This window comes from Mastacembelus armatus, chromosome 17, assembly GCF_900324485.2.
Source record: "Mastacembelus armatus chromosome 17, fMasArm1.2, whole genome shotgun sequence".
NCBI lineage: Eukaryota > Metazoa > Chordata > Actinopteri > Synbranchiformes > Mastacembelidae > Mastacembelus > Mastacembelus armatus.
The window spans coordinates 10,659,411-10,684,374 of NC_046649.1; the positions used below are offsets into that span (position 1 = coordinate 10,659,411).

General features: G+C 38.7%; 3 protein-coding genes and 1 long non-coding RNA gene across 4 annotated transcripts; 1 reads left to right on the plus strand and 3 right to left on the minus strand.

Moving 5' to 3' along the window:
• Positions 1-827: 827 nt before the first annotated feature.
• Positions 828-6,457, minus strand: LOC113134864 (ceramide synthase 2-like). The gene is made up of 11 exons (XM_026314413.1): positions 6,325-6,457; positions 5,878-6,045; positions 4,286-4,403; positions 3,584-3,702; positions 3,349-3,406; positions 3,145-3,195; positions 2,339-2,431; positions 1,951-2,079; positions 1,428-1,537; positions 1,133-1,286; positions 828-1,050 (listed from the first exon to the last, which is right to left on the minus strand). Exons 2-11 carry the CDS (start codon positions 6,042-6,044, stop codon positions 838-840), a joined length of 1,212 nt encoding a protein of 403 aa, XP_026170198.1. The 5' UTR covers position 6,045; positions 6,325-6,457; the 3' UTR covers positions 828-837.
• Positions 6,458-11,385: 4,928 nt separating this feature from the next.
• ctxn1 (cortexin 1) lies at positions 11,386-11,661 on the minus strand. The gene has a single exon (XM_026313383.1). It carries the CDS (start codon positions 11,659-11,661, stop codon positions 11,386-11,388), a length of 276 nt encoding a protein of 91 aa, XP_026169168.1.
• A 6,477-nt stretch (positions 11,662-18,138) lies between these two features.
• LOC113133815 (mitochondrial import inner membrane translocase subunit TIM44-like) lies at positions 18,139-24,549 on the minus strand. The gene is made up of 13 exons (XM_026312734.2): positions 24,462-24,549; positions 23,776-23,880; positions 23,482-23,646; positions 23,282-23,362; positions 22,841-22,990; positions 22,402-22,535; positions 22,152-22,237; positions 21,820-21,912; positions 21,574-21,698; positions 20,823-20,873; positions 20,548-20,637; positions 20,217-20,327; positions 18,139-19,774 (listed from the first exon to the last, which is right to left on the minus strand). The coding sequence occupies exons 1-13, from the start codon at positions 24,489-24,491 to the stop codon at positions 19,655-19,657; spliced, it is 1,341 nt and encodes a 446-aa protein (XP_026168519.1). The 5' UTR covers positions 24,492-24,549; the 3' UTR covers positions 18,139-19,654.
• Positions 20,226-24,364, plus strand: LOC113133818 (uncharacterized). The gene is made up of 3 exons (XR_003296019.2): positions 20,226-20,339; positions 22,445-22,541; positions 24,263-24,364. It is a non-coding gene; the product is annotated as an uncharacterized LOC113133818 (long non-coding RNA).
• Positions 24,550-24,964: the final 415 nt, after the last annotated feature.

The following is a 24,964-nucleotide window of genomic DNA, read 5'->3' on the forward strand; positions in this document are numbered from 1 at the left end:
GAATATAATATAATTTCTGAAACACAAAAGACTGTACCCTGGTTATGAATAAGTAGGTATAGATAATGGATAGAATGAAGAATGGACAAAAGACTGTAATTATAATGTTATAGCTTTTAATTAATTAATAATTACTAGTAAACTGACACATACCTATCTAATAATGGCTGAAAAGAGTGGTGAATAAAACTATATTTTAGAAAATCACATCACAAATTATAGTCTTAAATCATCACAAGAGACAGATGTAGAAATAGTACAATAATGTCTTTATTTTCAGGATTGAAATGTTTACTGCATGTTATGAAACAACTTCATTATTGTACAATAGTAAACAACCTTTTCTGTCTTTATTTGCACTTAGATCTGCTTTCGTAGTTGTTTCTGGTTGCTATCACTTTTTTTGTTTTCAAAAATGTACTTTATGAACTTACAGAATAGAAATGTAATGTAACAACATACCAAATCCAACCCCTGTGGTCTAATGGATAAGGGACTGGCCTACTAAGCCAGTGGGTTCAAGTCCCATCAGGAGTGTACAGCGCAATGGCACAGCAGAAGCATGCTGGGCCCATAACCCAGAAGTCGATGGACTGAAATCATCCTCTGCTATGTTTGAAATTTTACACAACTAAACTCCCATCTTTCTACTTGTCAAATTCCACTCTTAATTAAAATTGCCGCCCATTGGTACAGTCCCAGCAGCATAAATGGCCTCTAGTACAGAGCTGATGAAAAATCCATGTTACATCTTTTCATTAGATAAACCACATGGCTGTTTTAACCTTGAGATAGCACATCCAGGACAAAATGTACAAAAAAAAAAACATCAATTCATTACTGAGCTTTACGTATTCTGTCAGCTGCAGAGGCCATGTGGTTGGTCAAGTTATTTAGGACACAGGTGGTGGCCAGCATCGAGAGTTTGGAGTTTAGCGTGTCTTTACTTCTTCCCCAACAATTATCTCCTTCTTGATTAGCATTTTCCTCTCCTTTATCCACCTCTTCCTCTTCAATCTCACTCTCTTCGCTGCGTTCATCTTTTTCCAGCTAAGGGCAGAAACAAATACAGGGTTTAACATGTCTTACAAAGCTGAAAATTGATATCATGAATAATTTTCTTGATTCTCACCTTCCCTTTCAGGAACTTGTAGACCATGCGTAAGATTAAACCAGCCCAGAAGATGTGAAGAGCCTGCAGCACCATCAGCAGGATATTGAAAAAGTAGTATCCGGGAAACGGCTGAAAGAGCTCCATGGACAGCACCAGTGTGGTATGGATGATTCTGTAAGTAATTACATTATTCAAGTCAAGTCAAGTTGAAAATAGTGTTTCTGACTGTAGACTTACAAGCCAAATATGCCACATTAAGTATTTAAACATCTTATTAACCAAAACAAGAAAACATTTCAAGAGAAGAACTTACTTGCTGGGGAAAATCACCAGTCGAGTCACAAGGAAGACCACAGCAAACACAACAAACAATGTGTCACACATTTTCCTCCAGCCAGTGCCATAGTTGAACATCTTGGCAGACTGAAAACCCAGAAATGACTGATTTAACCAAACAAAGACTCAAACTATAGTGGCAGCTCCATACACCACACTGAACTAAACAGTAGCTGAAGCTTGAAGCACAGTTACTTGGTCAAGTTAAGGACAACACATAAAGGGGAAAATATATTTTCAAGAGGGAGAATATAAAATATGTTTTAACCCATTTCTCATGTACTTTCATTTGTGCTGTGCAGGTAAACAAAACCCACACCAGGCTGCTAAAGTGCTTTCAGCTGTCAGGACAAGTCATAGGATCTGCCTGCTGATGCTAACCCAGTTTCCTTCAGTTTACAACAGAGATAAGATCTCAGACCAGATACTCATTTTTTCAGAACAGCCTGAAGCGCAGTGTGAACTTCCAACTGTAGACATTAAAGCAGTGTGTGCGTTACCTCCAGCAGGATGTCGGAGGAGTCGTGAAGCAGCATGACCAAGGTGCCAACGCGAATGTAGTTGGCACAGTAGGAGAAACTGAGCAGGAAGATGGTGGCCAAATGGTGGATCACCTGCTCTTTAAAATCCTGACAAAACACACAAACACTGAATATAAAGAAATGCCTTCTGTAAAAGGCTTACTGTTAAAAAAAGCCCTATTTTAATGTAATGATTTAGAGGTAATTATTTATTAACCACATATTAAGTGAAACTTTTCCTTAAAGCAGGTGTGAAATTAGAGCAGTATAAAATATGATCACCATGTTCACTGCTGTACTTCTCTTCTGTGTGTTGTGAACTAGGAAGGAAACAGATTTATGAATGAATGAATGTTGAGGTCAGCACCTTCCTCTTGACGTCCACAGAGATCCTGAGCAGCAGAGAGCCATAAAAACCCAACTCCAGCATGTAGTACCAGTAATGAGCTCTCTCCATGGGCTGTGGTGGAAACATTATGTAAAGATAAGTAAATAAAAAGTATTTCAAACATTCTAAACATTTCCTAGAGGTACACACATGGAGTCATGTCAGCCAACACCGAATTGCTAAGTCACTTTTTAATTAAAAGAGGCTAAAAATGACCGGTTGTAGCATCTCAGCTATAAATATATTTTAGTTTAATAGTATTTTGTGAAAGTAAACTGAATATCTTTAGACTGAACAAAAGAGTAGTGGCCTTTTTTGACTTTTCATATGGTGTTTTATAGACCTCACAGCTAGTCAATAAATTTAGAAAATAATCCATATGAACTTACACCCAAAGTTTGGCAACAAGTAAATTTACTGGGCAATCTGTGGCAACATACAAATAAATAAAAAAATACACCACTCATCATGCAATCACACATGTATGAGCATTCATTATCTCGTCCTTCCACTGAGTCAAAGCTGAAAATGATAGTGATTTCTAATTTCAGTATAGAGAGGAAACTGTAGTCCTGTGTTCGCTTTACATTTCCTTCTTTGAAGCAAATTTGATGTTTCCCTGAGGCACTGACAGTAAATCTAGACATGTGTGTTCTTCACTGATGGCCTGCACATGTATTACTGTAGTGTTCTTATACCTCATTTAACTTTCGCCACCAAAATAAAAAAAAAGAAAAATGTTTCTGAAAGCTCAGGGAGATGGTGTAGATGATGTTTTTTTTTACTTGTACTGGATACTGCCTCCAACACTCCCTGCGGTCCCAGAACCAGGGTCTCTGTACAGAAAATATTAGAAAAAACTTAAAAAGAAACCTGTGCCATAACAACAGTATTAATACAGGGTTATTAATATGTTTGATTCACTTCCAAGTTATATTGTTACCAGCAATAGTAGTGTTTTGCTTCTGCATTATTAAATTGACACTCACATCAATCAAGCAGGCCAGTCCAGCCGTAAAGGCTGTGAGGTAAAAAAAGAATCTCCAACTGCAAAATAAAACACTGACATCAGAACTTTTGAACACTGAAATAAAATGTCTTTTAAAATTTCAACACTGTAAAAATAATCAATATGGCTTTGAAAAATCTTTCTTTTTTCAGTGGCCCTGAGCTTCTGTGAATCTGTGAAGCCAACAATAAAAGATGTGGAGAGAAAGGACTTACGCAGCTTCACCAAACTTCTTGGTTTGACAGGGCCTGTCTTGGTTCCGGCGAAGTCGGAACCAGGTCTCAATCTGCCTCTGGGTTTTGCCGCACAGCGACATCAAAGCAACAATTTCACTCTGAAACAACAACAGTGGTGAAATAGAGGTGAGATGGATGGGATGAAGAGCAGAAACAGTTTTTAACAGAAGGGAGAAGATAAAAGTAGTTGATGTTTTTATTTCTCAGTTTCGATTTCACTTTCCACATAATAAACTAATGTAATGTCATACCAAATTGGACAAATGTATTAAGTCTGACCTCTAATAGTGTTTTGATATCTCTTGAAACAATAACAATCTTCATGTTTTAAACTGAGATTGTTAAATTGGGTCATGTGATGCTTTAAAGCTTCTGCTAATATTTTGTAAATACATAATGAGAAAACAAATTTGAATAACTTTTGAACAAGCATTTGTAGTTTCTGTCAAAGCTCAGAGAATAATGAATGTGTATGGTTTCTGTACATTACCGTAACACTCATGTCATCCCTCCGCTCTCACACAAGCAATTATCTCTTAGACTTGGTGAACACTGGAGAAATGTAAAGCCTTTTAATCCTCACCTTTTTTAATGTTTTCAGGCAGCTCCTCCTGAATTAAAAATAGACTACAACATAAGCTGATCATGTGTGAATGCATGATGAATACTTTTCAGACTAACCTGTGTTGGCTGTCTGCTCCGCTGTCTGTAAAACGACTCCAGCTTTGGGGAGGGTGAGGCACTCATTTGCAATCTATTCTTTACCCCCAAACATCTGCCCATGGGTGGGACTAAAAACCTGGGGGTAAGGAAAACAAAAGACAGTTTACACAAATGATGATATAACACCCACTGTGGGCTGGTCAGGACACTAGCTTGTCCTTTCTGTACATAATAAGCCATTTAGCAGTCAGTGAAAAGCAAACACTTTAGACCTGGGAGAACTCAAAACTCAAATCTGTACCATATATATATGCAATGCAAGTGTTAAGGCAGGAAACAAAGCAGTGTTTGTGTATGTGCATGGATGTACGGTATAACCACTAAGCTTGACACAATAAAAGAGAAAAATGTAGTATTCTAGTAACAAACCTGAGAAGTAGGTAAAAATAGATACAGATCAAAAGAAAATATGTACAGGTAAAATTAGAAAACCATGTACTTTATGTTAGTATAACCACTGTGCATTAATGTAGTGTTTTTGAGTGTATGCATTATGAATATAACCATCGAGAGTTAGTATATAGTATACACAGTATATTGGAATGCAATATAGAAGTTTAGATAAGACATTTGTAAATGTACTGCCACAGAATCTCCAAATCTGAAATGTAATAAAATGAAGGATCGGCTGCAAGATTTTCTTGCTTCATATGTTAGATAGACGAATATCCACTGGGACTATCTGAAAATGCTTTGTCAGAAATCGCAAAACAAGTCTTTTTTTTTATTAGTTTCACACATGGTTTTCACAACACAGCAAGAATGTGTTTACAGTAAATACAGTAAGAAATACCAGAGTGCACCAGAACCAAGTAGCATTGTTTAAGAATGATGCACTGGGTTTAACAAACCACTGGATTATTCCTCTGAGCCCACGGGGAACACACTGGGGACGCAAACCTGAAGACAGTCGTGTGTGTGTGTGTGTTCAGGCTGGCTATTACTTAAGTTGTGGGGACATAAATCTATTTACACAGTCACATTTTGGAGCCTCGACATCCCTATGGGCACAAAAAGTCCCCAGAATGTAAATAATTAAATATGTGAATGAAGACTTGGTTTAAGGTTGGAGTAAAGGATAGGATTAGGTAAACAGTGGTTATGTTTAAGGTTCTGGTAAGCCTCCAAGCAATTATTTAAGTCACGGTAATGTCCCCAGAAGTGATGGAAAAAGTGTTTGTTTGCTATAACTCAAAAACTAACCACTAAATATTCTCATTTCAGACAGAAACACTTTCTCAAAGCCCAAAGGCTTTTTTTTCCTGATAACAGTGCCTGTTCTCCTGAAACACCTACTCACTGCTCCACAGCTCATATTCCTTTTACAAACACAATGTCCTTTGTAGATTCTAAGTGCTTGGTCATATTCAGGAAATGCTGCACGACAAAAACAGAAATGATTGTGTTTCATAAAAGAAGGATATACTGTAGGGATTATTACAGCATAAAGTGTGTAATTGTCACACATTCAGTTGCAGTGACAATGACTCTTCTGTATCACAAACACATCACCCAAATTCTTCACAGATCAGAGATAGCGTGCGTTGTACCTCTCAAACACATAGCGTAGGGTGACAAAGCCCAGTGCGAGGGGCAGAGCTACGAGAAGGTCCAGAGGTTGTGGTCGGTCGGAGCCCTCCAGCTGCTCCATGTCTCTCCAGGTCACACCTGGAGGGAGCCAGTAATCCTCCCTCCACATGTCTGGCAGCAGGTCCATTCTGGACCAGAACGAGGTGAAGAAGACAAAGTTAACACAGTGACTACATGTAGGAATATTACTAATAATAACAATAATAATGCAATAAAACATGTAGATCATAATGCTGTGGAGTAAAACAAGCTCTTATGAATACCAGAATAAAATCCATAAACTCAGTTAACCAGCGCCAGAAAAACAAAGTCTGTACAGGAGTATTAAAATAAATGTTTCTTGTCCACAGTGTGTTGAAAATCACACTGGAAATCTAGTAGCTTTTATTCAAACCAAGTTAACTCACTTGTCAACAGCTCTGTGGAAATAAAAAACTGGTCCCTGCTGCCGAGAGAGAAATGAAATCCAGCTCTAATTAGAGTTTTCTTTTAGTGTTATTTGTCTGGGGATGCGCCTCGGTGCCGCTGTCTCCTAACGACCGCAGCCGAGTGAAGCGTCCAGGCGTCAGGACCCAGGTGTCAAAGGTAGATAAAAGGAAGCTGTGGAGGGCCTTTCAAAATAATAGCCATCTGTAAAGAGCGCTGCGCCAAAACGATTGGGAGCACCAAAATGAGCAGGCGTTTGCAAAGAAACCTGTCTTATTATGTACACAAACATATGTAAATGCTTTAAGATTACTTTAAGATTCAAATATTTATTTTTGTGAAATAATCGATACTTTCCAAAGGATCACTTTTTATCACTTTTTAATCAATTTGATTAATTTTACTCCAATGTTGCTCCACAATAGCTGCCTGTAAAGTACCCGGGGCGTGCCTTTATTCTGAAAGTATTCTGTTTTCTCTGAAACACCAGGGGCGTGTCCTGCTGCTCATCATCATCATCATCATCATCACCCAGTAACTCAGCGTACACGGCATCAGCGCTGTTATACATTTTACTCCTAACACAACGATTAAATGCCCTAAATCAGCAACACATCAATAAAACATGTTCAAACAGCAAAGAATGGTGGGATTCATAAGCAATGACATGCACTATAGTGGACTATTCGACAGAAAATATATATGCAGCTATTTGATAGTTTAAATCTACTGAATTAAACCCATTTTGCTGCTACAGCCTTGCTGTGTCTGATATGACCAGTGACATGCTGGCTAATGCCACCATACTTCTGTGTAACTTCACTGACTCTTCTCTATTGTGCTTTTTCACTCTGAACCATATTCACCACACCACATGTGGTCCTGCTAACAGCTGTTGAGCACAAAGTGCTTATACACAGTGGCACAAACTGGGGCCAGACTAACCCATGGCAGGATTAACTTCATGTATTATGTCTTATCTGCATCTGCACATTTTCTTATAGTTTGTCAGAAGATATATTTGATAGGATATTTCCTAAGTATATTTCATTACATTTTTATTCTCTCCTATAGGTTCTTTTTGTCCTGGATTACCACCAAGAAAGCATCAGATGATCCTACACCCACTGCTTTGTAGATTGAAGGTAAATACACCCTCTGACTGTGTGTTTAGCTTGGCTGTTGTGCTTGTAAAGTTTACCCTGAGCACATTTGTGTGCTGTCATCATAGGCTCCGTGTTTGGCTGCTCTAACACAAACTGTAATGTCACTCATGACTTTAATACACCCACAGAGACGCACGCTACTCCCACTGTAAATACAGGCCCACACACACACACAAAGACACACACTGCAGAGCTCCTCTTCAGCCAACACGCTCAGCTAATGGTTTTGTTTTGGAGAGAGAAGCAGGTCATCTTCAGATAATGGTTTTTTTTTTTTTATATGCATCAGTCATTTTGCATCAGTCAAGATGCAAAATGCATCAGTGGTGTTACATCTCAGGCAGGCATGAGCGTATTACTGTGTTTGTTTAATGTGAAAGTGTGTACATTTGGCAACGGACAAACGATTTGCATGTGTGACTGCACTTAACGTATGTTTTTTTTGTGTGTGTGTGCATATGTGTGGTTGTTCTCTCTGTGTGAGAATGTGCTTCTGTGCATTTGTGTGATACTGTGTGCACCTGCCTAGTTTGCACCTGAGAGAGCCATGGGCACACTCCTTCTGTAAGATCTGATGTGAAAAACAGTATAAAAGAGTGAGAATTATTCTTATCAGCTGAAACTGCAGAACCACCATCTATAAGAACAGACTTTTTACTTAAGAAAAAAAAAAAAAATATATATATATATATATATATATATATATATAAATATAAATGAAATGATATAATGAAAACATTTATCCATCCATCTCTTATCTATGGCCTTTATCACGTAGAGGGTCACATGGAGACAGGAGCCGATCCCAACTGACATTGAATGAGGGGCGGGGTACATCCTGGACAGGCTGCCATTGTATTACAGGACTGACACATAGAGACATGCAATCATATTATTTAATATAACTTAAAACACAACAATAATGTGAAATATAAGCATTGATATATACCATGCACGTCAGGTCAAAGACTGTGTTTGTTGTGGTCCGGCCTGATCTACCTAATTGTGTGAATATGCATTTGTATTTGTGCCTGTGTGTGTGGACAGCACTGTAAGGTAGAGGGTGATGGGAACTGAGCACCTTTGTTGTCTTATCAAAGACGTAAATTGTCAGAACCCACTGAAGCACAAATCTGTCCTGTTAATTGTAGGACTAATGAGGTGGGGGGTGTGCTGCACTTCCACCCATCTGTTGGAGCCTGATAAACTCTGGAGGCCTGTTTTGGTCCACTTAGCAAAGTCTAACCCTTCACTACTCGAGCTATGTTTATGATTACAGATAACTTTCCTCCCTAACACAATGCTGTTTGCATGTCTAAGAGCATCTATTAATGCTTCTTTTTACCTAATAAAATAATCAGCATTATCCAATACAGCATAAGATAATATCAGAAGATGAATGTTCTGTGGAAATTGGCTGTATATTCAGTCCATCACTGAGCCGGCATAATGACATTTGAGAGAAGATTGTCTTCATGTATCTCACAGGCACTCGTCATTTTTAATAGATGTAAACTGTTCAGTGTTTTCAGATTTCAGTCACACGTTTATCACTAGCCAGTGGCAGCTTTTCTAAAACACACACATTTCTCATTTTTGAGCTTGTCTAAAATGTTTTTAAATTATTCAAACTGATTAACTGACATAACTGTTAACTAAAACCATGTTTTCTCATGTGAACAAGCAGATCTGAGCACAGACTCATCCCACTGTGATCCCTGGACACTTGTACTTCTCTAAGTATCCAGAAGAGGTCACAGCTAACTAGAAGTTCCTGTGTGAATGAGTCGCTTGTAATCTGATGCAAAGGAAGAAAAAGAAAGTTGTAAAGGGAAAATTGGGGAAATCCTACTGGAAATTTTCATAAAATTCATTCATAAAATTCCCTATTAAACTAACACTACAATTGAAACTTTGGAATAAACAACACTGTATTGGTGTGAGTCCTATGTGTTGCCAACCTGGATCACTTTAAATGCCCCAAACTTGTTAGGTCCATCCATTTGATATATTCTTATTGCAGTTATTGATGTGGCTATTTTATGTTTCTCTCCTCTAAACAAGCAAAGTGCTGTGAGAAAGGTTTTGCATTATAATTCACATGTAGGGGCAGTCTGAGAGGACCTGACTTGAGAATTAACAGGCTGTGTCTTTTTACAAGCCTCCTATTGATTATTTGATTGATTTAATTTGCTCTAAATCTTGTTAATATCAATCCAAGAGGTAGGAGTAAGTCTTTGTTCCATAAAAACTTTATGTGTGTTTGTATTCGTAGGTGTCGTGTGTTGCATTTGTGTCTCTTGCATGTGCATGTGTGTGCGGGTATGTAACGTAATTTCACTTTATTAAAGCAGGACAAGACAAACGCTTTTATTTCATTTTAAAAAACATATGCCACTTTAAAGAAACATTAGGAAAATATCTCATTTTTACAAGCAAGAGTCTATATTTAGGAAGTTGGATCATATACAATAGTTTGGTATTTAATTAAACAGTCTTGTTGTCATTGTTAAGGGAACAAAATGTTAAGAAATAAGTAAAATATCAATACTAAGCTGTATTTGTGAAGTCTTTGAGAGCCACGTTTTCTAGGGCTTTTCTGTATGATAAGGGCAAAAATGATATTACAAAACAAGTGGCAAAAGGAGCAGAAATATCATTAGTATGAAATAGATATTAGCTCTTCTCATATTCCTACAGGCACTGTTGAACAGATTTGGCTGGTGCACTGGATGGGGCCTAAAGGCAAAAGGGATTAGGGTGAGGAAATTAGTGTACATGCGTTTCATAATCATAACTTCATATGACACATACTCAGCCAGGCCCGTGACCCTCTGCACTGAGCCTCATAAGCCTCTTAAAGGGATGGTGACATGAAATAGCAAAAACACAAATAAAATAGGCCGTATTAACTGTTATATATTATAAAGTTTAACTTGTTTAGTGGGGAAAGGTTGACATTTAGGACACAGGGAATTTAAAATAATAGAGTGATACAAAGCTAGAGCTCAAGTACAGGGGGGCAAATTAAGCGATTCCTTCAAATTACAGAGCCTTTGGTTAATTAGAAATAATTTTACCTGAGGATCATTACCAAGGTGGTGCAAATGCCACACAATAGCCAGCATGGTTCACGTGAAAAAAATAAATAAAATTCCAGCTTCAGAGAAATGAATATGACATTTTTTACATTTCTGGTTCAACTAAACCTCCAAAAAAAAGTATTTTTTACATTTTAGCAGTAAAGCAACATATATGTCTATACATATACGGTCTTGTCTCTAACTCTGCAGTGTCAGTGTATATTAGTTTTGTCTACATGACTTACATGTCTCCCCTAAACTCATTTAATTTCCTTTTTATTCAATCTGGCCCTCTCTTGCAGCAGCTCTGCTGTCTATTTATACTTCACCCTGGGATTTGTAAAATCATTACACAATTATGAAATGACATGATAAACACGAGCCATAATGCTGCAGTAATGATCATTGTCTTCCTGCAGTACTTGTCACTCTAAAAGCTGCAGTGTAATATCGTATACACTGTAAGTCTCCAAAAATAGATTAATTACTGTGCATTTAAATGAATGCAGAGTTTCTGGTGTGTGTATTCTTTCTCGCTCTGGCATGATGCGACCCCACAACATACTTTTTGGGTTCTGTGCGTTTGATACAGTTTTTTTTTGTTTTTGTTTTTTTGCATAAGACAGTTATACTTACCCCAACAAAACAACAAATACACACACACATATATGTATAGCTCATTTTCAGAAGATGAAACTTTGTAAATATATGTTTTTAACAAAATATGGAACAACATCAGTCAAAAGAACCTGGCCACATTTTCAGTTTTACCCCTTCTTTTTATCCATCATCTTTAGACAAGTGCATAATCAAACTGTCCTCTGTCTAGCCCCTGCTTATGGTCCGTCCATGATGAAGCCGGCATGCTGCTGTAGGGGTCTAATAGGATACGGACACAACGAACAACGAGAAAGAGCAGCAGCAGCACGAGCAGGCCCACGAAACACAGGGCTGTTCCCTGCTCTGGGTGCCCTGGCATTGGTTGTAGCACCGTTGGGCCCCTGGGGAATCCAGGCGGAGCAGGGGAGGAAAGCTCATGGTCCACAACCCAGTAGTTGGCGTCACTCATCTTGGTTAGGAGGTAAGGGAATGTTTTGAAGGTTGAAATGGCTCACAGTACTTGTTTTATTTTGCAGTCAGAAGAAATCTAGAATGACCTGACTGTAAAATCATTTTTGTTATTTCTAAAGGCAGAGGGAGGTCACATAGTGCTGTCAGGTGGCTGCCAACAGGTTGTACCAGCCAGGTGGCAAAGAAGTTGTTCCAGCAGAAATAACACGGAGTAAATTAGTGGCGCAAGTTAATAAGCTCTCTTGTGAACTGAGCAGCCGGTTGAGGCATCTCAGTTAGGCTTAATTAGTTTGAGCTGGCCGGTGTTCATGTAGCCTTCTCTGTTTTTCTCTCTTTCTCGTGCACTCTCAAGAGAAGCTAACAATATAAAAGCCAAGACCACTACTACAACTTCAAATCATCTGAAAGATGAAGTGAATTTATTTTTTTTAAGTGTTATCCAGTACAAACCCTCAAAGCTAAAAGAGGGGCCTTTATTGTACCTGTAATTACAAAGTGAAGTATAAATCTCAGTTGATTGGCTAAAGATGCTCCATAGGCAAACAAAATGCTTGCAGGCTGTAAATGAATAAAACTGAGGTTGTTCCTGTATTCACTTCAATTCAGTGGTTTGACCATGTTTCCCTGAGTTGCTGATTTACTGAAAAGGATTTTTTCATATGATTATCTTCATTATGATGCTCCAGGAACCTCTTCATTTGGGGATTCACACACTGCAATACCTAAAAGGGAAAAAAAAAACAAAGATAAGACATAGCATGAGTGAATGAGCTTCCATCAGGCAGAGATGCTGAATGAAGGGAAAAGTCTGATTGATTCACAGGGTTCAGAGCTGGACAAGGGCCTTGAAACATGTTGACAATTATAGATTTTTACTGTTTTAGGACTCTAGTGCTTTTGCAGCTAACATTACAAGTGAGAAAGACTTTCAAACTGTTATCACACACCCTGCACAAAATTTAACTGAGGCAAGACATGAGCACTACCCTTCTTCTGAGCTCAGGTACAGCATTGTACAATATATAAATCAGAAAAGGAGAAGGAGAATGTGGAGAAAATCCTCAGAGTTGTGGTGCTCTTGCACAGAAAAACTCTGCATAGCCTTTTAAATGAGGCGTGGAGTAGACCGACATTTCCTGCGGTAGGTGCACTAGTCAGCAGATTCTATTCCAGGAGGCTGTGTTTCCCTCCTTACCACCCTGCCAATCCTCGCAAAGACATGTTGATAGCCCCCCACTCTCCAGACGATGGGACTGAAGGGCCAAGTGAAGCTTTAATAGGGGACGTGAAGTCAGAGTGAAAGAAACTGGCTCCCTCAGAATCAATTATCAAATGGGCTATGGTTACATGAGGCTGGACAGATCAGGTGGCTGCATGTACAGCATAGAAGCACAGGAAGCTCATTGAAAAAGACAGACTCAATAATCAGATATCACATTAGAATCTGCATCGTCTTGTTTTTACTGCACAGAAACATTTCATAATTTTAGGAATGGACTGATTCTTAAGTTGCACAACACAACCAAAGTTTTTGCATTGCAACTCTACTTCAGGAGTTTACTTTAAACTTTACTCTGGAATGAAGAGAAGGATGGCATTCATCATACACCATCTCTTTACTCTCCTACTTCCAGAAGCTAGGGAGTCAGAAGCCAAAAGCTTTAGATATGTGGGTCTGCTGCAAATATGGGACATCAAAGGTCAACCAGGTAAACTCAATGTATGTTTTCAGGTCAGTCAAAAACTGTTAGGGGTCATAGTTATGCACAAACACCACAGAGTTGAGGACAAAGATGGAAACCCAGTTATACTGAGAAACAAAACAAAGACACCTTTAAGGAATATAAATGAATGGAAAACATCAATTTCATGGCTCATTGATTCTCACTGAGAGAGATCTGCTTGGTTCCTGTAGTAGCAGATAAATCTCACAGCGGTGCCTGGCCACATCTGATTTGCACGAACAAAAAAAAGTAAAACTGGCTCGGAAAACCTATTGGCTGCCACACTGGGTGTAAAATGAAGAGACATGAATCACAGTTTTCATTTTAAAACAGCAATAAAATTGGGTAATAAGTAGATTTACGAAACCACCATAAGCGGCCGCCAACAAATTCTGATGAGAGAGCACATGCGGTGACATATGGCATTCCTCGTGGCTGTAATACCTCCCGTTTATACCTGTGGATTATGACAGCAGCTTTAAAAATGTCAAGGACTTCTCCAAATAAAATGATGTCTAAAAAGCTAACCCTGAACATAGGACTGGGGGAAAAAAGCCAAACTGTCTACAGCTGAAGCAGTGAGCTTCTATTTGTTCTGACTGTATGGCACCAAAAATATCAGATGAATAGGCTCACGTATCATTTCAGTGTAATCAACTCCTTGCCTCCACCTTTCTTTTACAAGAAAGATTTACTGTTGGATGTTTATTTTTCTGGTAAAAAGCAAAAAAAAAAAAAAAAAAAAAAATGTTTCATGAGTGAATTGAGTTCAGAGATTCAGAGGAGTTTTAAACTTTTGTCTTTCTGCTCCTAAAAGAAAGTAGGCAAAAGCAGATGATTTTATTTAATTATTTCCTTTTAAAACTTCAGTTTTACCCAATGAAAACTAAATGACTCCACAATATCCCAAAATGCAGGAAATAATAAGAGGACCATGCAGTGACAGTAATGGGTGAAACTACTTTTATACTGTAAGTGTTTGCTCCAGAAACATAAAATTAAGCCTGCTCCCATAGCATTAAGTATACAGCTCACTGACTCCTGTGGAATATAGATATAACATTAATATTGCCTGTCTTAATGTGCTTACTGTAGTTGCTTCTATTGAAGGCATGTTAGCAGTAAATTTTGATGATACATATTTTACATCATACTATGTGACATGAAGTTACGCAACAACACAAAGTTACATGATGCAAAGGACAACTTGTAAAGCATGATTCATAAATTAACCCACGGCCATGCATGAAATGACATTCAAAGCTTCACACTGACTCCCACATACAATATTTCACCCAATCATTACTGCATCAATCCAGTGCCAATCTAGGAGACAATCAGATTAGAGAACTTACTTTCCAGCTGGTGTCACAGGTGAGGACATGTAATCAGAAGCACAGAGGGATGATGATCCTGCAGCAGCTCTGGGCTTGCTCACCCTGCGTGCAGAGCTTCAGGTCTGAACTCTGTCACGTCCTGCAGCATCTCCTGTGCTTTGTCAGAGGCTTTAAATTCTTCTCAGTTTGAGGGATCCGCCCCACCTCCCTCCCTCCCTGTCCACTTATGACTGTCCCTGTGTGGAGTGCACACATAATCTTTTCATTTGGACGAGAACAGCTCCAAGAGCCCTGTGTGGCTTTTGCATTATGTAAGAGGACTGTGTGGGGCATGGACAATAAGGGGCCCCTGTATCCAATATGCAGCCAAAATGGCGCAGCCATTGAAAGTGTCAGTGAGTCTTCATCTGTTTTAATTGCTGTTTCTTCCATAAATATATGGAAGATAAGATAAACAATATTTAGAAAAATTTAAAGGAATGATTTTCACACTAAAAATGTACTGGTTGACAGGTGACAGGTGTGTATGAAAAACAAAAGACTTATGAACTTCATATCTTTAAAGAGCTAACCAAAGCTGTGACTGAATAAAAACATGCATTCATTGATGAATGAGTCCTGTGGCAGTTGCCTCTTTGTCCTGGTCATAGTCATCATGCACTTCCTGCATGATTATTATAGCAGTTTGTTTGGAAAAAGAAGGTACATATAGGTAGATATAGCTTATTAACATTCTGAGAGTTAATGGTCTTAGTTGGGTTGTGTAAGATGACTTCTTATGTCAGTCTGCAATGCAAATTTTGCTGAACGTACATGATCAGTACATGATCAGTGTAGAGCAAAACAAGTGGAGCATCCTGATTGTGTCTGTGACAAAGCTCCAGACACTCACTGTGAGAAGTAATTAATTGACACAATTAAAGCTGCAGAAACACTTGCAGACAAGTTGTCCATACACATACACATCTCCCCTACCCGAGGCCACGGGGGATCTCCCCATAGGATTAATTAATAGTCAGTGGATTGTATCACAGTCCTGAAGGGATTCGTAATCAAATCACACTGAGCTGTGCTCCAGCAGGCCACCCACTGGGGTCATAATTGATAAAAGTCTCCAGCCTGCAGAGTTATGAAATTCAACATTTCCATTGCTGTCCTTATTGTTACAGATGCCACATCACATGGGGAAGTCAAGATGTGGCTCAATGAGCAGATGTAGATCACCGCTGCAGGATACCTGCACCCCATAACATCAGGTCAGTCTGTATTGCTCCTGGCTTGTGGGTCACTTGAGCAAACCATAACCTAAACACTATTACGTCTGTGTGCGTGTGCGTGTGCGTGCGCTCACATCCTGTGATTTTATAACCCGTGTGTATACATATACACATATACAGCAGGTAAAATAAGTATTGAACACGTCACCATTTTTCTCAGTAAATATATTTCTCAAGGTGCTATTGACATGAAATTTTCACCAGATTTTGATAACACCCCATGCTATCCACACATGCAAAGAAATGAAACCACAGATGTCCATAAATTCAGTTATGTGTAACAATGTGAAATGACACAGGGAAAAAGTATTGAACGAGCTTACTGAAATTTATTTAATGTGTAGAATATGAGTGTAGAAATGTGTTGCAGAAACCCAACACTGGTAGCATTAATTTTGTTGGATTTGTTTGAATTTATTATTTTTTTTCACATAGATCCACACTCCAGTCAGTGTAAAAAGAAGTGAATAGGCTATGGAGGACTGAAGGAGGTTACTTAATATGAGAATGTCCCTAGTCATTCATCAGAACAGACAGCTATGAGGTCCCCTAAATATTGGCCCTGTATGTGAATCTATAAGCTTGCGTTATTTAAAGCCAGATCTATCATCCCTGTACTACAAAATCCATAGGTTTGTCAACCAGCATCAATGGCCAGATCCATGAGCATCTATCAGAGCATGTCAGGTTTGAAATGAACAAAGAAAGAAAAAAAAAGACGTACACGGCATGCAGTTTTATTTTCTCTCATGAGCACAAACACACAAAGCTGCTGACTGAAAGAAATCTCAGATAGAACAAATCATAATATAGCATATTTTGTCCTGCACTCAGACATATTCCTGGATAAAAATAGAAAATCTCATGAATAGATTTTTCTGAACATACATATGGGTGGATAAATGTATCGTAGTGGAACAAAATGCAACTGAAAGTGTACAGTATAGAGAATTCATCATTAAATATATATATATATATATTTACAGCACATTTATATTTATATGTATATTTTATATTTGTTTATATTATTTTTTATAGTTTTATATTATTTTATATTTTATAACACACACACACACACCACATACACACACACGCATGCACGCACACACATAAACCCCCCAAAATAATTACTTTACTTTTCTACATACAAGTTAATTACTTTATTAATTACTATTAATTAATATAATTTACATAATATAAAATGTAATAACTTTAAATTAGAATAACTGCTGTAACAATTGAATTTCCCCTTGGGGATTAATAAAGTACTTCTTCTTCTTCTTCTTCTTCTTCTTCACATACAGAAAGTATTCAGATTTTGCTGATACTACAATTGTTTAAATTTGCAAAGAGCCCTGACTTGAACCCTGTCGAACACCTCTGGAGAGACCTGAAAATCGCTGTCCACCAATGGTGCCCATCCAACCTGACCAAGCTGGAGACGATTTGCAAAGAAGAATGGCAGAGAATCCCCCAGTCCAGGTGTGCAAAGTTTGTTGCATCATACCCAAAAAGACTTGAGGCTGTAATTGTTGCCAAAGGTGCTTCAACTAAGTACTGAGTAAAGGATCTGAATACTTATGTAAATAAATTTCAGTTTTTTTCTTTTTAAGGAGGTCTGAATATTTTCTGAATGCATAGTCTGGTAAAAGAAATGTTTACATAGTTTCATATCTGGAGCACATGTTCCTTCAGTTATTATAAAGAAATGATCGGTTTTGCAATGAACATTGCAGCCACAATGTGAAAGTTTTGGCAATCTTAACTTTAAGTAAGAAAATAAAATTTTAGATGACATTTTTTAAACTAGAGGAAAACTCATTAAGTGCCCAACATTTAAAGAATTTGTCTTGTGGGCAAAAAGAATGAGCTAAATAAACTTTATCCAGTCTTCCAGAAAGACTACTCATTCTCTTTCCCTTTACAAACATGTAGTGTTTATCAATCAGTCCTTTACCTATCGTTTGACTTTTATAATTGAGATTGCATATTCAATAGTGAGTGTCACCCTAATTGTTGAATTCATTTTTGCGTCCAGGAGTGGCACAATTTCAACTGCATAATTCATGACTGAATGTTTATTTTTCTCCATAATAAACCCACAAGGACTCATGACAAAGACAATGAGAGTCGAGCATGGTGCGACCAGCAAGGATACTTATTTTAATACTGTTAGCACCAGAACTATCTCCCTTAGTTCAACCTATGTTGTAATTTGTCATATATTACAAAAAAATCAGACACACAAATTGAGAGCTTATTCTGGAGGTCAACTTCTTTTCACTCTCTCCTCATAAAACAGTCAGTTACAGTATGGCCGTAATGTGTTTAATCTTTAGTCAACACAGCAGTCCAGTAATCTACTCATTCGTTCATGTTTTCCCCTTGACATAAATAAAAGTAACCTGAACAGTCAAATTAGACAAACAGCTGAAAGATGTGCAACATGAGATGGCAAAGGATTCAATATCATGGCACTGCCATGATGACAGTAGGTGAATGTGGTCCCACACAAAGAAGCAGTGCTCAACATTTGAAATATTTACAAGGAGTTAAGAGTTTATATTAATATGTAGATAAGTTCCCATGATTGAGGATATACATAATGTACAGTGAATGTCAGCCTAATGCAATGCAACTTTAGAAAACATGCTGCATCTTAAAAAGTACTGCAAATACAAAACACTGGCTGTAGTGTGCAGTTGTGACAGTACATATGACATATCCTATATTATATGGTTCAACCTTCATTTTACTTGTTTCTCATGTATTTAGCTTTTTGATAAGTTTCTGATGTCAAAGCAGAATCCAACTGTATAGCTCTATTTTCTTCCAGTGGTAATTTAGCCTTGGAAAGGAGACCTTCAATTATTTTCTGAATATTTAAGTCTCTCAATAGTTCATTTCATACTTTTATACCACAGTATGGGTCAAACTCAAAAACACTGGACCCACTGCTTCCTACTATGCAATCCAGTGGCAACTTCTTAAGACCATACACACGCTCTTTTTTCTTTTTAAAACACGCCAACTTGATAATATAGGCTTTCTGTTGAAAATTATTCAAAGTAATTAAAATGGCATGATCAAGGTTATTTTATTGGATTTTAGAAAGGTCCCTCTAGAGCCGCAGAGGGCATCGTTCAACTGTTTTCACCAGATGAAGAGACCCCTGAGACAATGAAACTGATCTTGTGTGAAACTGGTGGCGCCCCTCATGGGACTTGTTGCCTTTAACATGTCGTCCTACCTGGCAATGTGGGTTGCTGTATCAAGACTCCATGCCACTGGCCAAATTTTAAAATGCTGTGTACAACATTTGGCAAAGACAGTGGCACGCATTACATTTAGTTTTAGATATCAAACATCCTTCTTGGTGGTTATAGACACACGTACTAGGTCCTTTCATTCCACCAATCTTCTTGGATCTGAGGCTGATAGGAATGGACTGTGCCATTGGATGAAACAATGAGAGCTCTATCTGTACCAAAATGAATGTAAATGTTCTATATTCATACTCCACCTGGAAACCCAAATACAGAGCTACTCAGTATGTACAGATATTCCAGGCACATTCTTTTATCTTCTGCACTTCTGCTCAGTTTGTGGGTCCCAGGTACATGTTTTCATCTGTGTTCTTCCTCCTCCTCCTCTTAAAGCACCTGCTCAGTGCCGGAGGCAGAGATGTCCAGGAGCCTCCAGGCTGCGTTGGGGTTCAGCTCCTCCTGGTCACGACACAACGCCCATACATACATCATCCTCATCACCTTCTCCTGTTGAGAAATAAGAGCACAAGGTCAGTCCTGAAGCAAGGAGGCAGCAGAAAGTGAAGGGCTCTTTTAGACTTAAGGTCACATTTCAGAACTAACGTGGTACATAACCGTATCTCAATGTCTTTATAACTGGGCTTGTGAGGAAGATATTGCCACAACTTGCTAGACAGATTATATGAAATATGTTAATAAATATATTATAAAATTAACACTATTATAAAATGAACACCAATTTTAATCCCAGTGTATTAGTAAAGTAAAACATGGCAGACTGCAACATCAAACCTATGAAGTTCAAAGTAGTGAGGACAGATGTGACTGGGACACATGTTATTGAGCGCTGATCTAATTTCAGCCATTTGTGTTGTTTACTTCCTCGAAATTACTCTGATTAGATCTATTAGACTCATTGCTCTGGTTCACTAATTACGAGTTGACTAACCGGATCTCCCTCTACTATATCTCCTTTGGGGCTGCGGATCACCATGACGACCTGAGCCTGGAAGGTGATGATCAGCACTGGGCCCTGGTCCATCATTTTCCCCATCGCAAGCTACAACATAGAGTGAGTTTCAGATGCACAACACACTTTACAAGGCTGGGTTCCTAAAAAGCATGTAAACCAAGAAGACTGCTTTTGTGCAAGTAACTGAAGTTAATGTTCTTTTAGATGAAAACAATAGAGAGAAGGAAAAGCAAAGAAAATGTTATGTCAGACATCTGAAAACTCAAAGTGCGAAAGTGTGTGTGATGATCAGTGTGGAAGCACTTACATCTATGTTGTCAATGTCAAGGATTTTGGACTGGAAGAGCAGCCCAAGTGCCCTGGCCTGTTGGATGGGGTGTGCCAGCTGACTGTACGTCTGAAGACAGGTACAAGAAAAAACATCTGACATGGAAAATTATGCTTCTGGGTCATTCTGGCTATTTTTGAAATACATGAGAAAGACATGGAAAGTGCCACACAGTGAAATATTACTTGACCTATCAATCTCTGTTGATGCCAAAATGATTAAATACAAATGCCAAGGTGGCAGGAGTAACTTACAGCTTCATAACACCAATCTTTTAATACATCCAGTTCTCCACGGATTATGGCCTGCAGAAAGGACAGTGGTGAGGCATTATAAACAATTCTCTACAACATCACATGTTTTTTCATGTGTAATCTTGTGCAGCACACTTGATTTCTTTTTAGCAAATAGAGCTTATTATGTTAGATTACTATATATTATATGTTGACTGTATTTCAGTCAAACCAGAAAAAAAGGGTTTAAAAACATAAACTGACACCACATTTATGAACTCTCAGAGTAAAGCAGAGTGGGGGGTGTCATCTTGCAGCCTAAATCTCAAAATCTCCTAATTCAGTGCAGTTAGATGACTACAGACCACTTTCAGACTAATGCAGCTGCCAAATAGCTGTCAGGCTTTATCCTAGGCTTAATAACTAGAACACAAATTCCTTATTTCATTATTGTCTGCCTGTAATTTTCATAAAACTGCATCATCAGCTCTTACTTTGTGACTATGAAGGACACGACACATTGTTCAGAGAGTGTTTCCTACCAACAAAAATTAAATGTCTTTTGCTGCTCAGCTTGTTTTGAAATCTATTAATAATTGTACAGGAGATGTCACAAGTTCTGAATTTGATTTAAGCATAAATCACCTTCATCAGCAAATATTTTCTCAACCTTCTTAATGAAGTAGTAAAATAGACTCTTGAACAAAGACGAGTGTGCCTGAAGCACACTACATAAATAAAAGAGTAAAAGAGAGAAACAGAGTCTGTTTACTTCCAGTATGTTGGGGATGATGTCTTTCTCACACTGTTTGAGAAAAGAGTCTTTGTCAAAGTTGGGATCTGCCTTCAGGATCTCAGTCAGCACCTCTGACATTTCAGTCTTAGAGAAAAGACCACCTAGAAAACAAACATGACCAGCCAGGTCAGTTCTACAATTCATGCAACTTCTTGCATGAATTGATAACTAAATCTTTTAACTGACAGTCTTCAACATTAATATCATATCAAGGAAAATTACCCAGAAAGTCAGTGACTCTGTCGGTTACAGTTCTGGACACTCTGATGAGGGCATTATCGCTCTCATCGTATTTCATCTTCATCTCAAAGAATCCTGTAGGAAACAAAGAATAATGCAACAAAACATGTTTTTTTCAGTGATGATAGTGACTTGAATTTGCAGCTGTGAGGCACACCAGAAGCCTGAAGTGTATTTGATTATTATTCAATCTACTGCAAAGAATCTGGTGCCACCTTCTGCATTTAAAGGACATTACACAAATGCATACTGTAGGTGTTCAATCATATAACATTCATTCCAGAGCATCTAATAAATCTGAGGGCTTTTCTTACTGTTAAAAACTACGTTATTGTCCTTGAAGTCTTTCCACTGCTGGTACCACTTTGAGTCCTTGTGGAGAACGACACCCATGGCTTCTCTACGTCATTAAAAAAAACAAAACAAGAAAATCACACATCATCGGAGAAAACAGCACACAACAGCTAATATTAGTAGGTGAGGAAATATATACTCAAGTGATGATACGTTTACTGCGGGAAATGATGCTCCTTTAAGGCAGCAGTGGTTCCAACAGTTACTCACTCATTGGCCTCAAATACTCTGGTGTCACTCTCTGCTCCTTTAGATGAGAAGTCGCTTCTCTTCCTCAGCTGAGAGGGAGCCCTGTAAGGGCCAGCACCACCAACATCTATCTCCTTCTTCACGGTTTCCACACCCTACAGGTATGACACAGTTAATTGTAACTGTGGTGTAACAGTACATATACACTACTGATACCAAGCCTTGCAGTGCTTTTATCCAAATATACAGTCTAGGAGTCAGTACGTGTAAAAACCTAAATCCAAAAGTGGGAGTTTGACTCAAAAATCTTTGGCAATTTGTTGGTTGTTGACTGTTTAACCACGATACAACTACAGCTATTCGTGTTGAAAAAGAGTATCAAATAAGCATAATGGTACAAGATGATCCACCATCAGTGCCGCAATCTGCAGCAGCTTTAGTCCAGAATGTTTCCCCTGACCTGTGAGATGGCCTTGAAGGCGCTGGTCCTGCCCAGTTTTTCTCCTTCTCTGGAGACAGATTCAGCAGAGTGCATGGCTGTCCTGGCTGCCTCCTCCACACCTTCCTTGATCTTCTTCCCAATGTCAGTACGACTCACCTCCTCAAGACCCTATGGTCACAAGGCAGAATAAAAGTACATGAATTTTTCACAAACGCAACAGACAAATTTATTCTACAATTAAAGGGCAAGTCTGTAATTAAGTCTTTAGCAGGTAATTAAACAAAAGCACAAATTTTCCAAACTAGAACAATCTATCATAGTCACAATAAAGCAAGTATGCATTGATTCAGATGAAACGACCAGTATTTTCACACATGATGGTTTTAATCAGACGAATCAATGCCCACATTGTAGAAAAATTACTATTTATTTCTAAACCAGAGGAGGTTTACACCTTACCTCCTTGACAGTCTCTGACAGGGAACCCAAGGTCTTCTTAAACACCTCTGAAGTCTTCATTGTCTCAGCCTCGATAGATTTCTATTACAGACATGTATAAATGATAATAATGCGTTATGAGTATATTTTAACCAAATAATTCAATTCAAATACTTCCAGAAACATGTTCACCAAAGCTACAAACCAAACAACAGTCTTACATATTTCCTGCGAGCCTGTTGCAGGGCATCAGAGTCCTCAAGCCTCTTAGCTTCTTCTCTGAACTTCTTTATGTTCTCCTTCATCTCCTGATTCTTACTGAACTCCTGACGTAGGTTATCCACAAACTCTCCAAAAAAGCCTTTACGCCCTGAAGCATATCGCACCTAAAGAGACAAACACAAAGCAGGGCTTCAGCTGAACAGACTGGAAACAGAGTGAACAGACTGTCCACATATCGCAGCGGGGAATGTGAATGTGTCGTTTGAGGGTGAATGAAATCTGTCAGTGTCCACCTGCACCGCTGCAGCAGGGCTCCTGTGTGAGTTGTAGGCGTCTCGTCTCCACCCTGAGGACACCAGAGACCGAGTGCAGAGGGCTAATGCACGTCTGCCAACCAGCTGCAGTGAACACAATCACACAAAAATGAGCCAAGACACAACTAGGAAAGCAGCAAGCCAAGAAACAGGAGTCATGATGTTGGAGTAATGCTATTTCCACATTTAGTTTTCGTAGTCATTTGTAGCTAACACTTCAAAATTTACCTAGTGGTGCTCAGGTTTTTAGTACACAGCTGTACAACATACAGAGACCCATTAGAAGTGAGGGAGAAGACAGGTGAAGATCTTTGGACACAGAATCTGACAGGCCACAAAACCTGGTGTAACTAAAACCACAATCATCATTATCCAGATGTAACCACTTCTGACGCACAAACATCTGTCCGTACCAGAAGTTAACCAGATGTTAAATCTGGGATACTGACAGCTGTTTAATCAACAGCACTGATCATCTCAGCCTTCAGTCTGAAGCAACGAGGCCTTTTCTAGCGGACACCTGAAGCTTTCTCTTATCACAAACATGCCACGAAGTCACCCCCACATGGTGAGAGGTCCAAACACTGACTGTGTGACCCCGCTGCCTGCCCCAAACCCTCTGCTGCAGACCGAGGAGCTGTGAAAGAGCAAATGAATGATCTAACCTCGTAGCACCGACACACGGAGGCTGCCATCTTGATCTTCAAATGCGCGAAGCAGCACGTGCGTCCTCGCGGCGGCCGCTGACATTCCGCTCGACCAATAGGAGCCGAGCTGTGAGGCAAGGGGCGGGGCCAGAGGCAGCACGACATTAAAGGGAAAATACACTCTAAAGCGTGACAAATATAAACAAATATAGATATCATTGTGTGTGTGTGTGTTTTGGCTGGTGAAATAAGAGTTATAATAATATAAATATAAGTATTACCGCTTACATTGCACACAGAAACTCAGCAGCCTGAAAATATATAGGTAAATACCTGCTTTATTTGGGTATTTGGGTATTTAGAGAGCTCTAAATTGAACCACATTACATGTGTAGTCACTCATTACTGTAAGTTCCAGTTTCCTTTGTGATGGTTGGAAGTGCATCAGATATCTAGTCTTGAGGTTCGTTCCTCCTCCTGTGCACCTGTTTCCACTCTACCTTTTTCAGTTTCCCTATAAA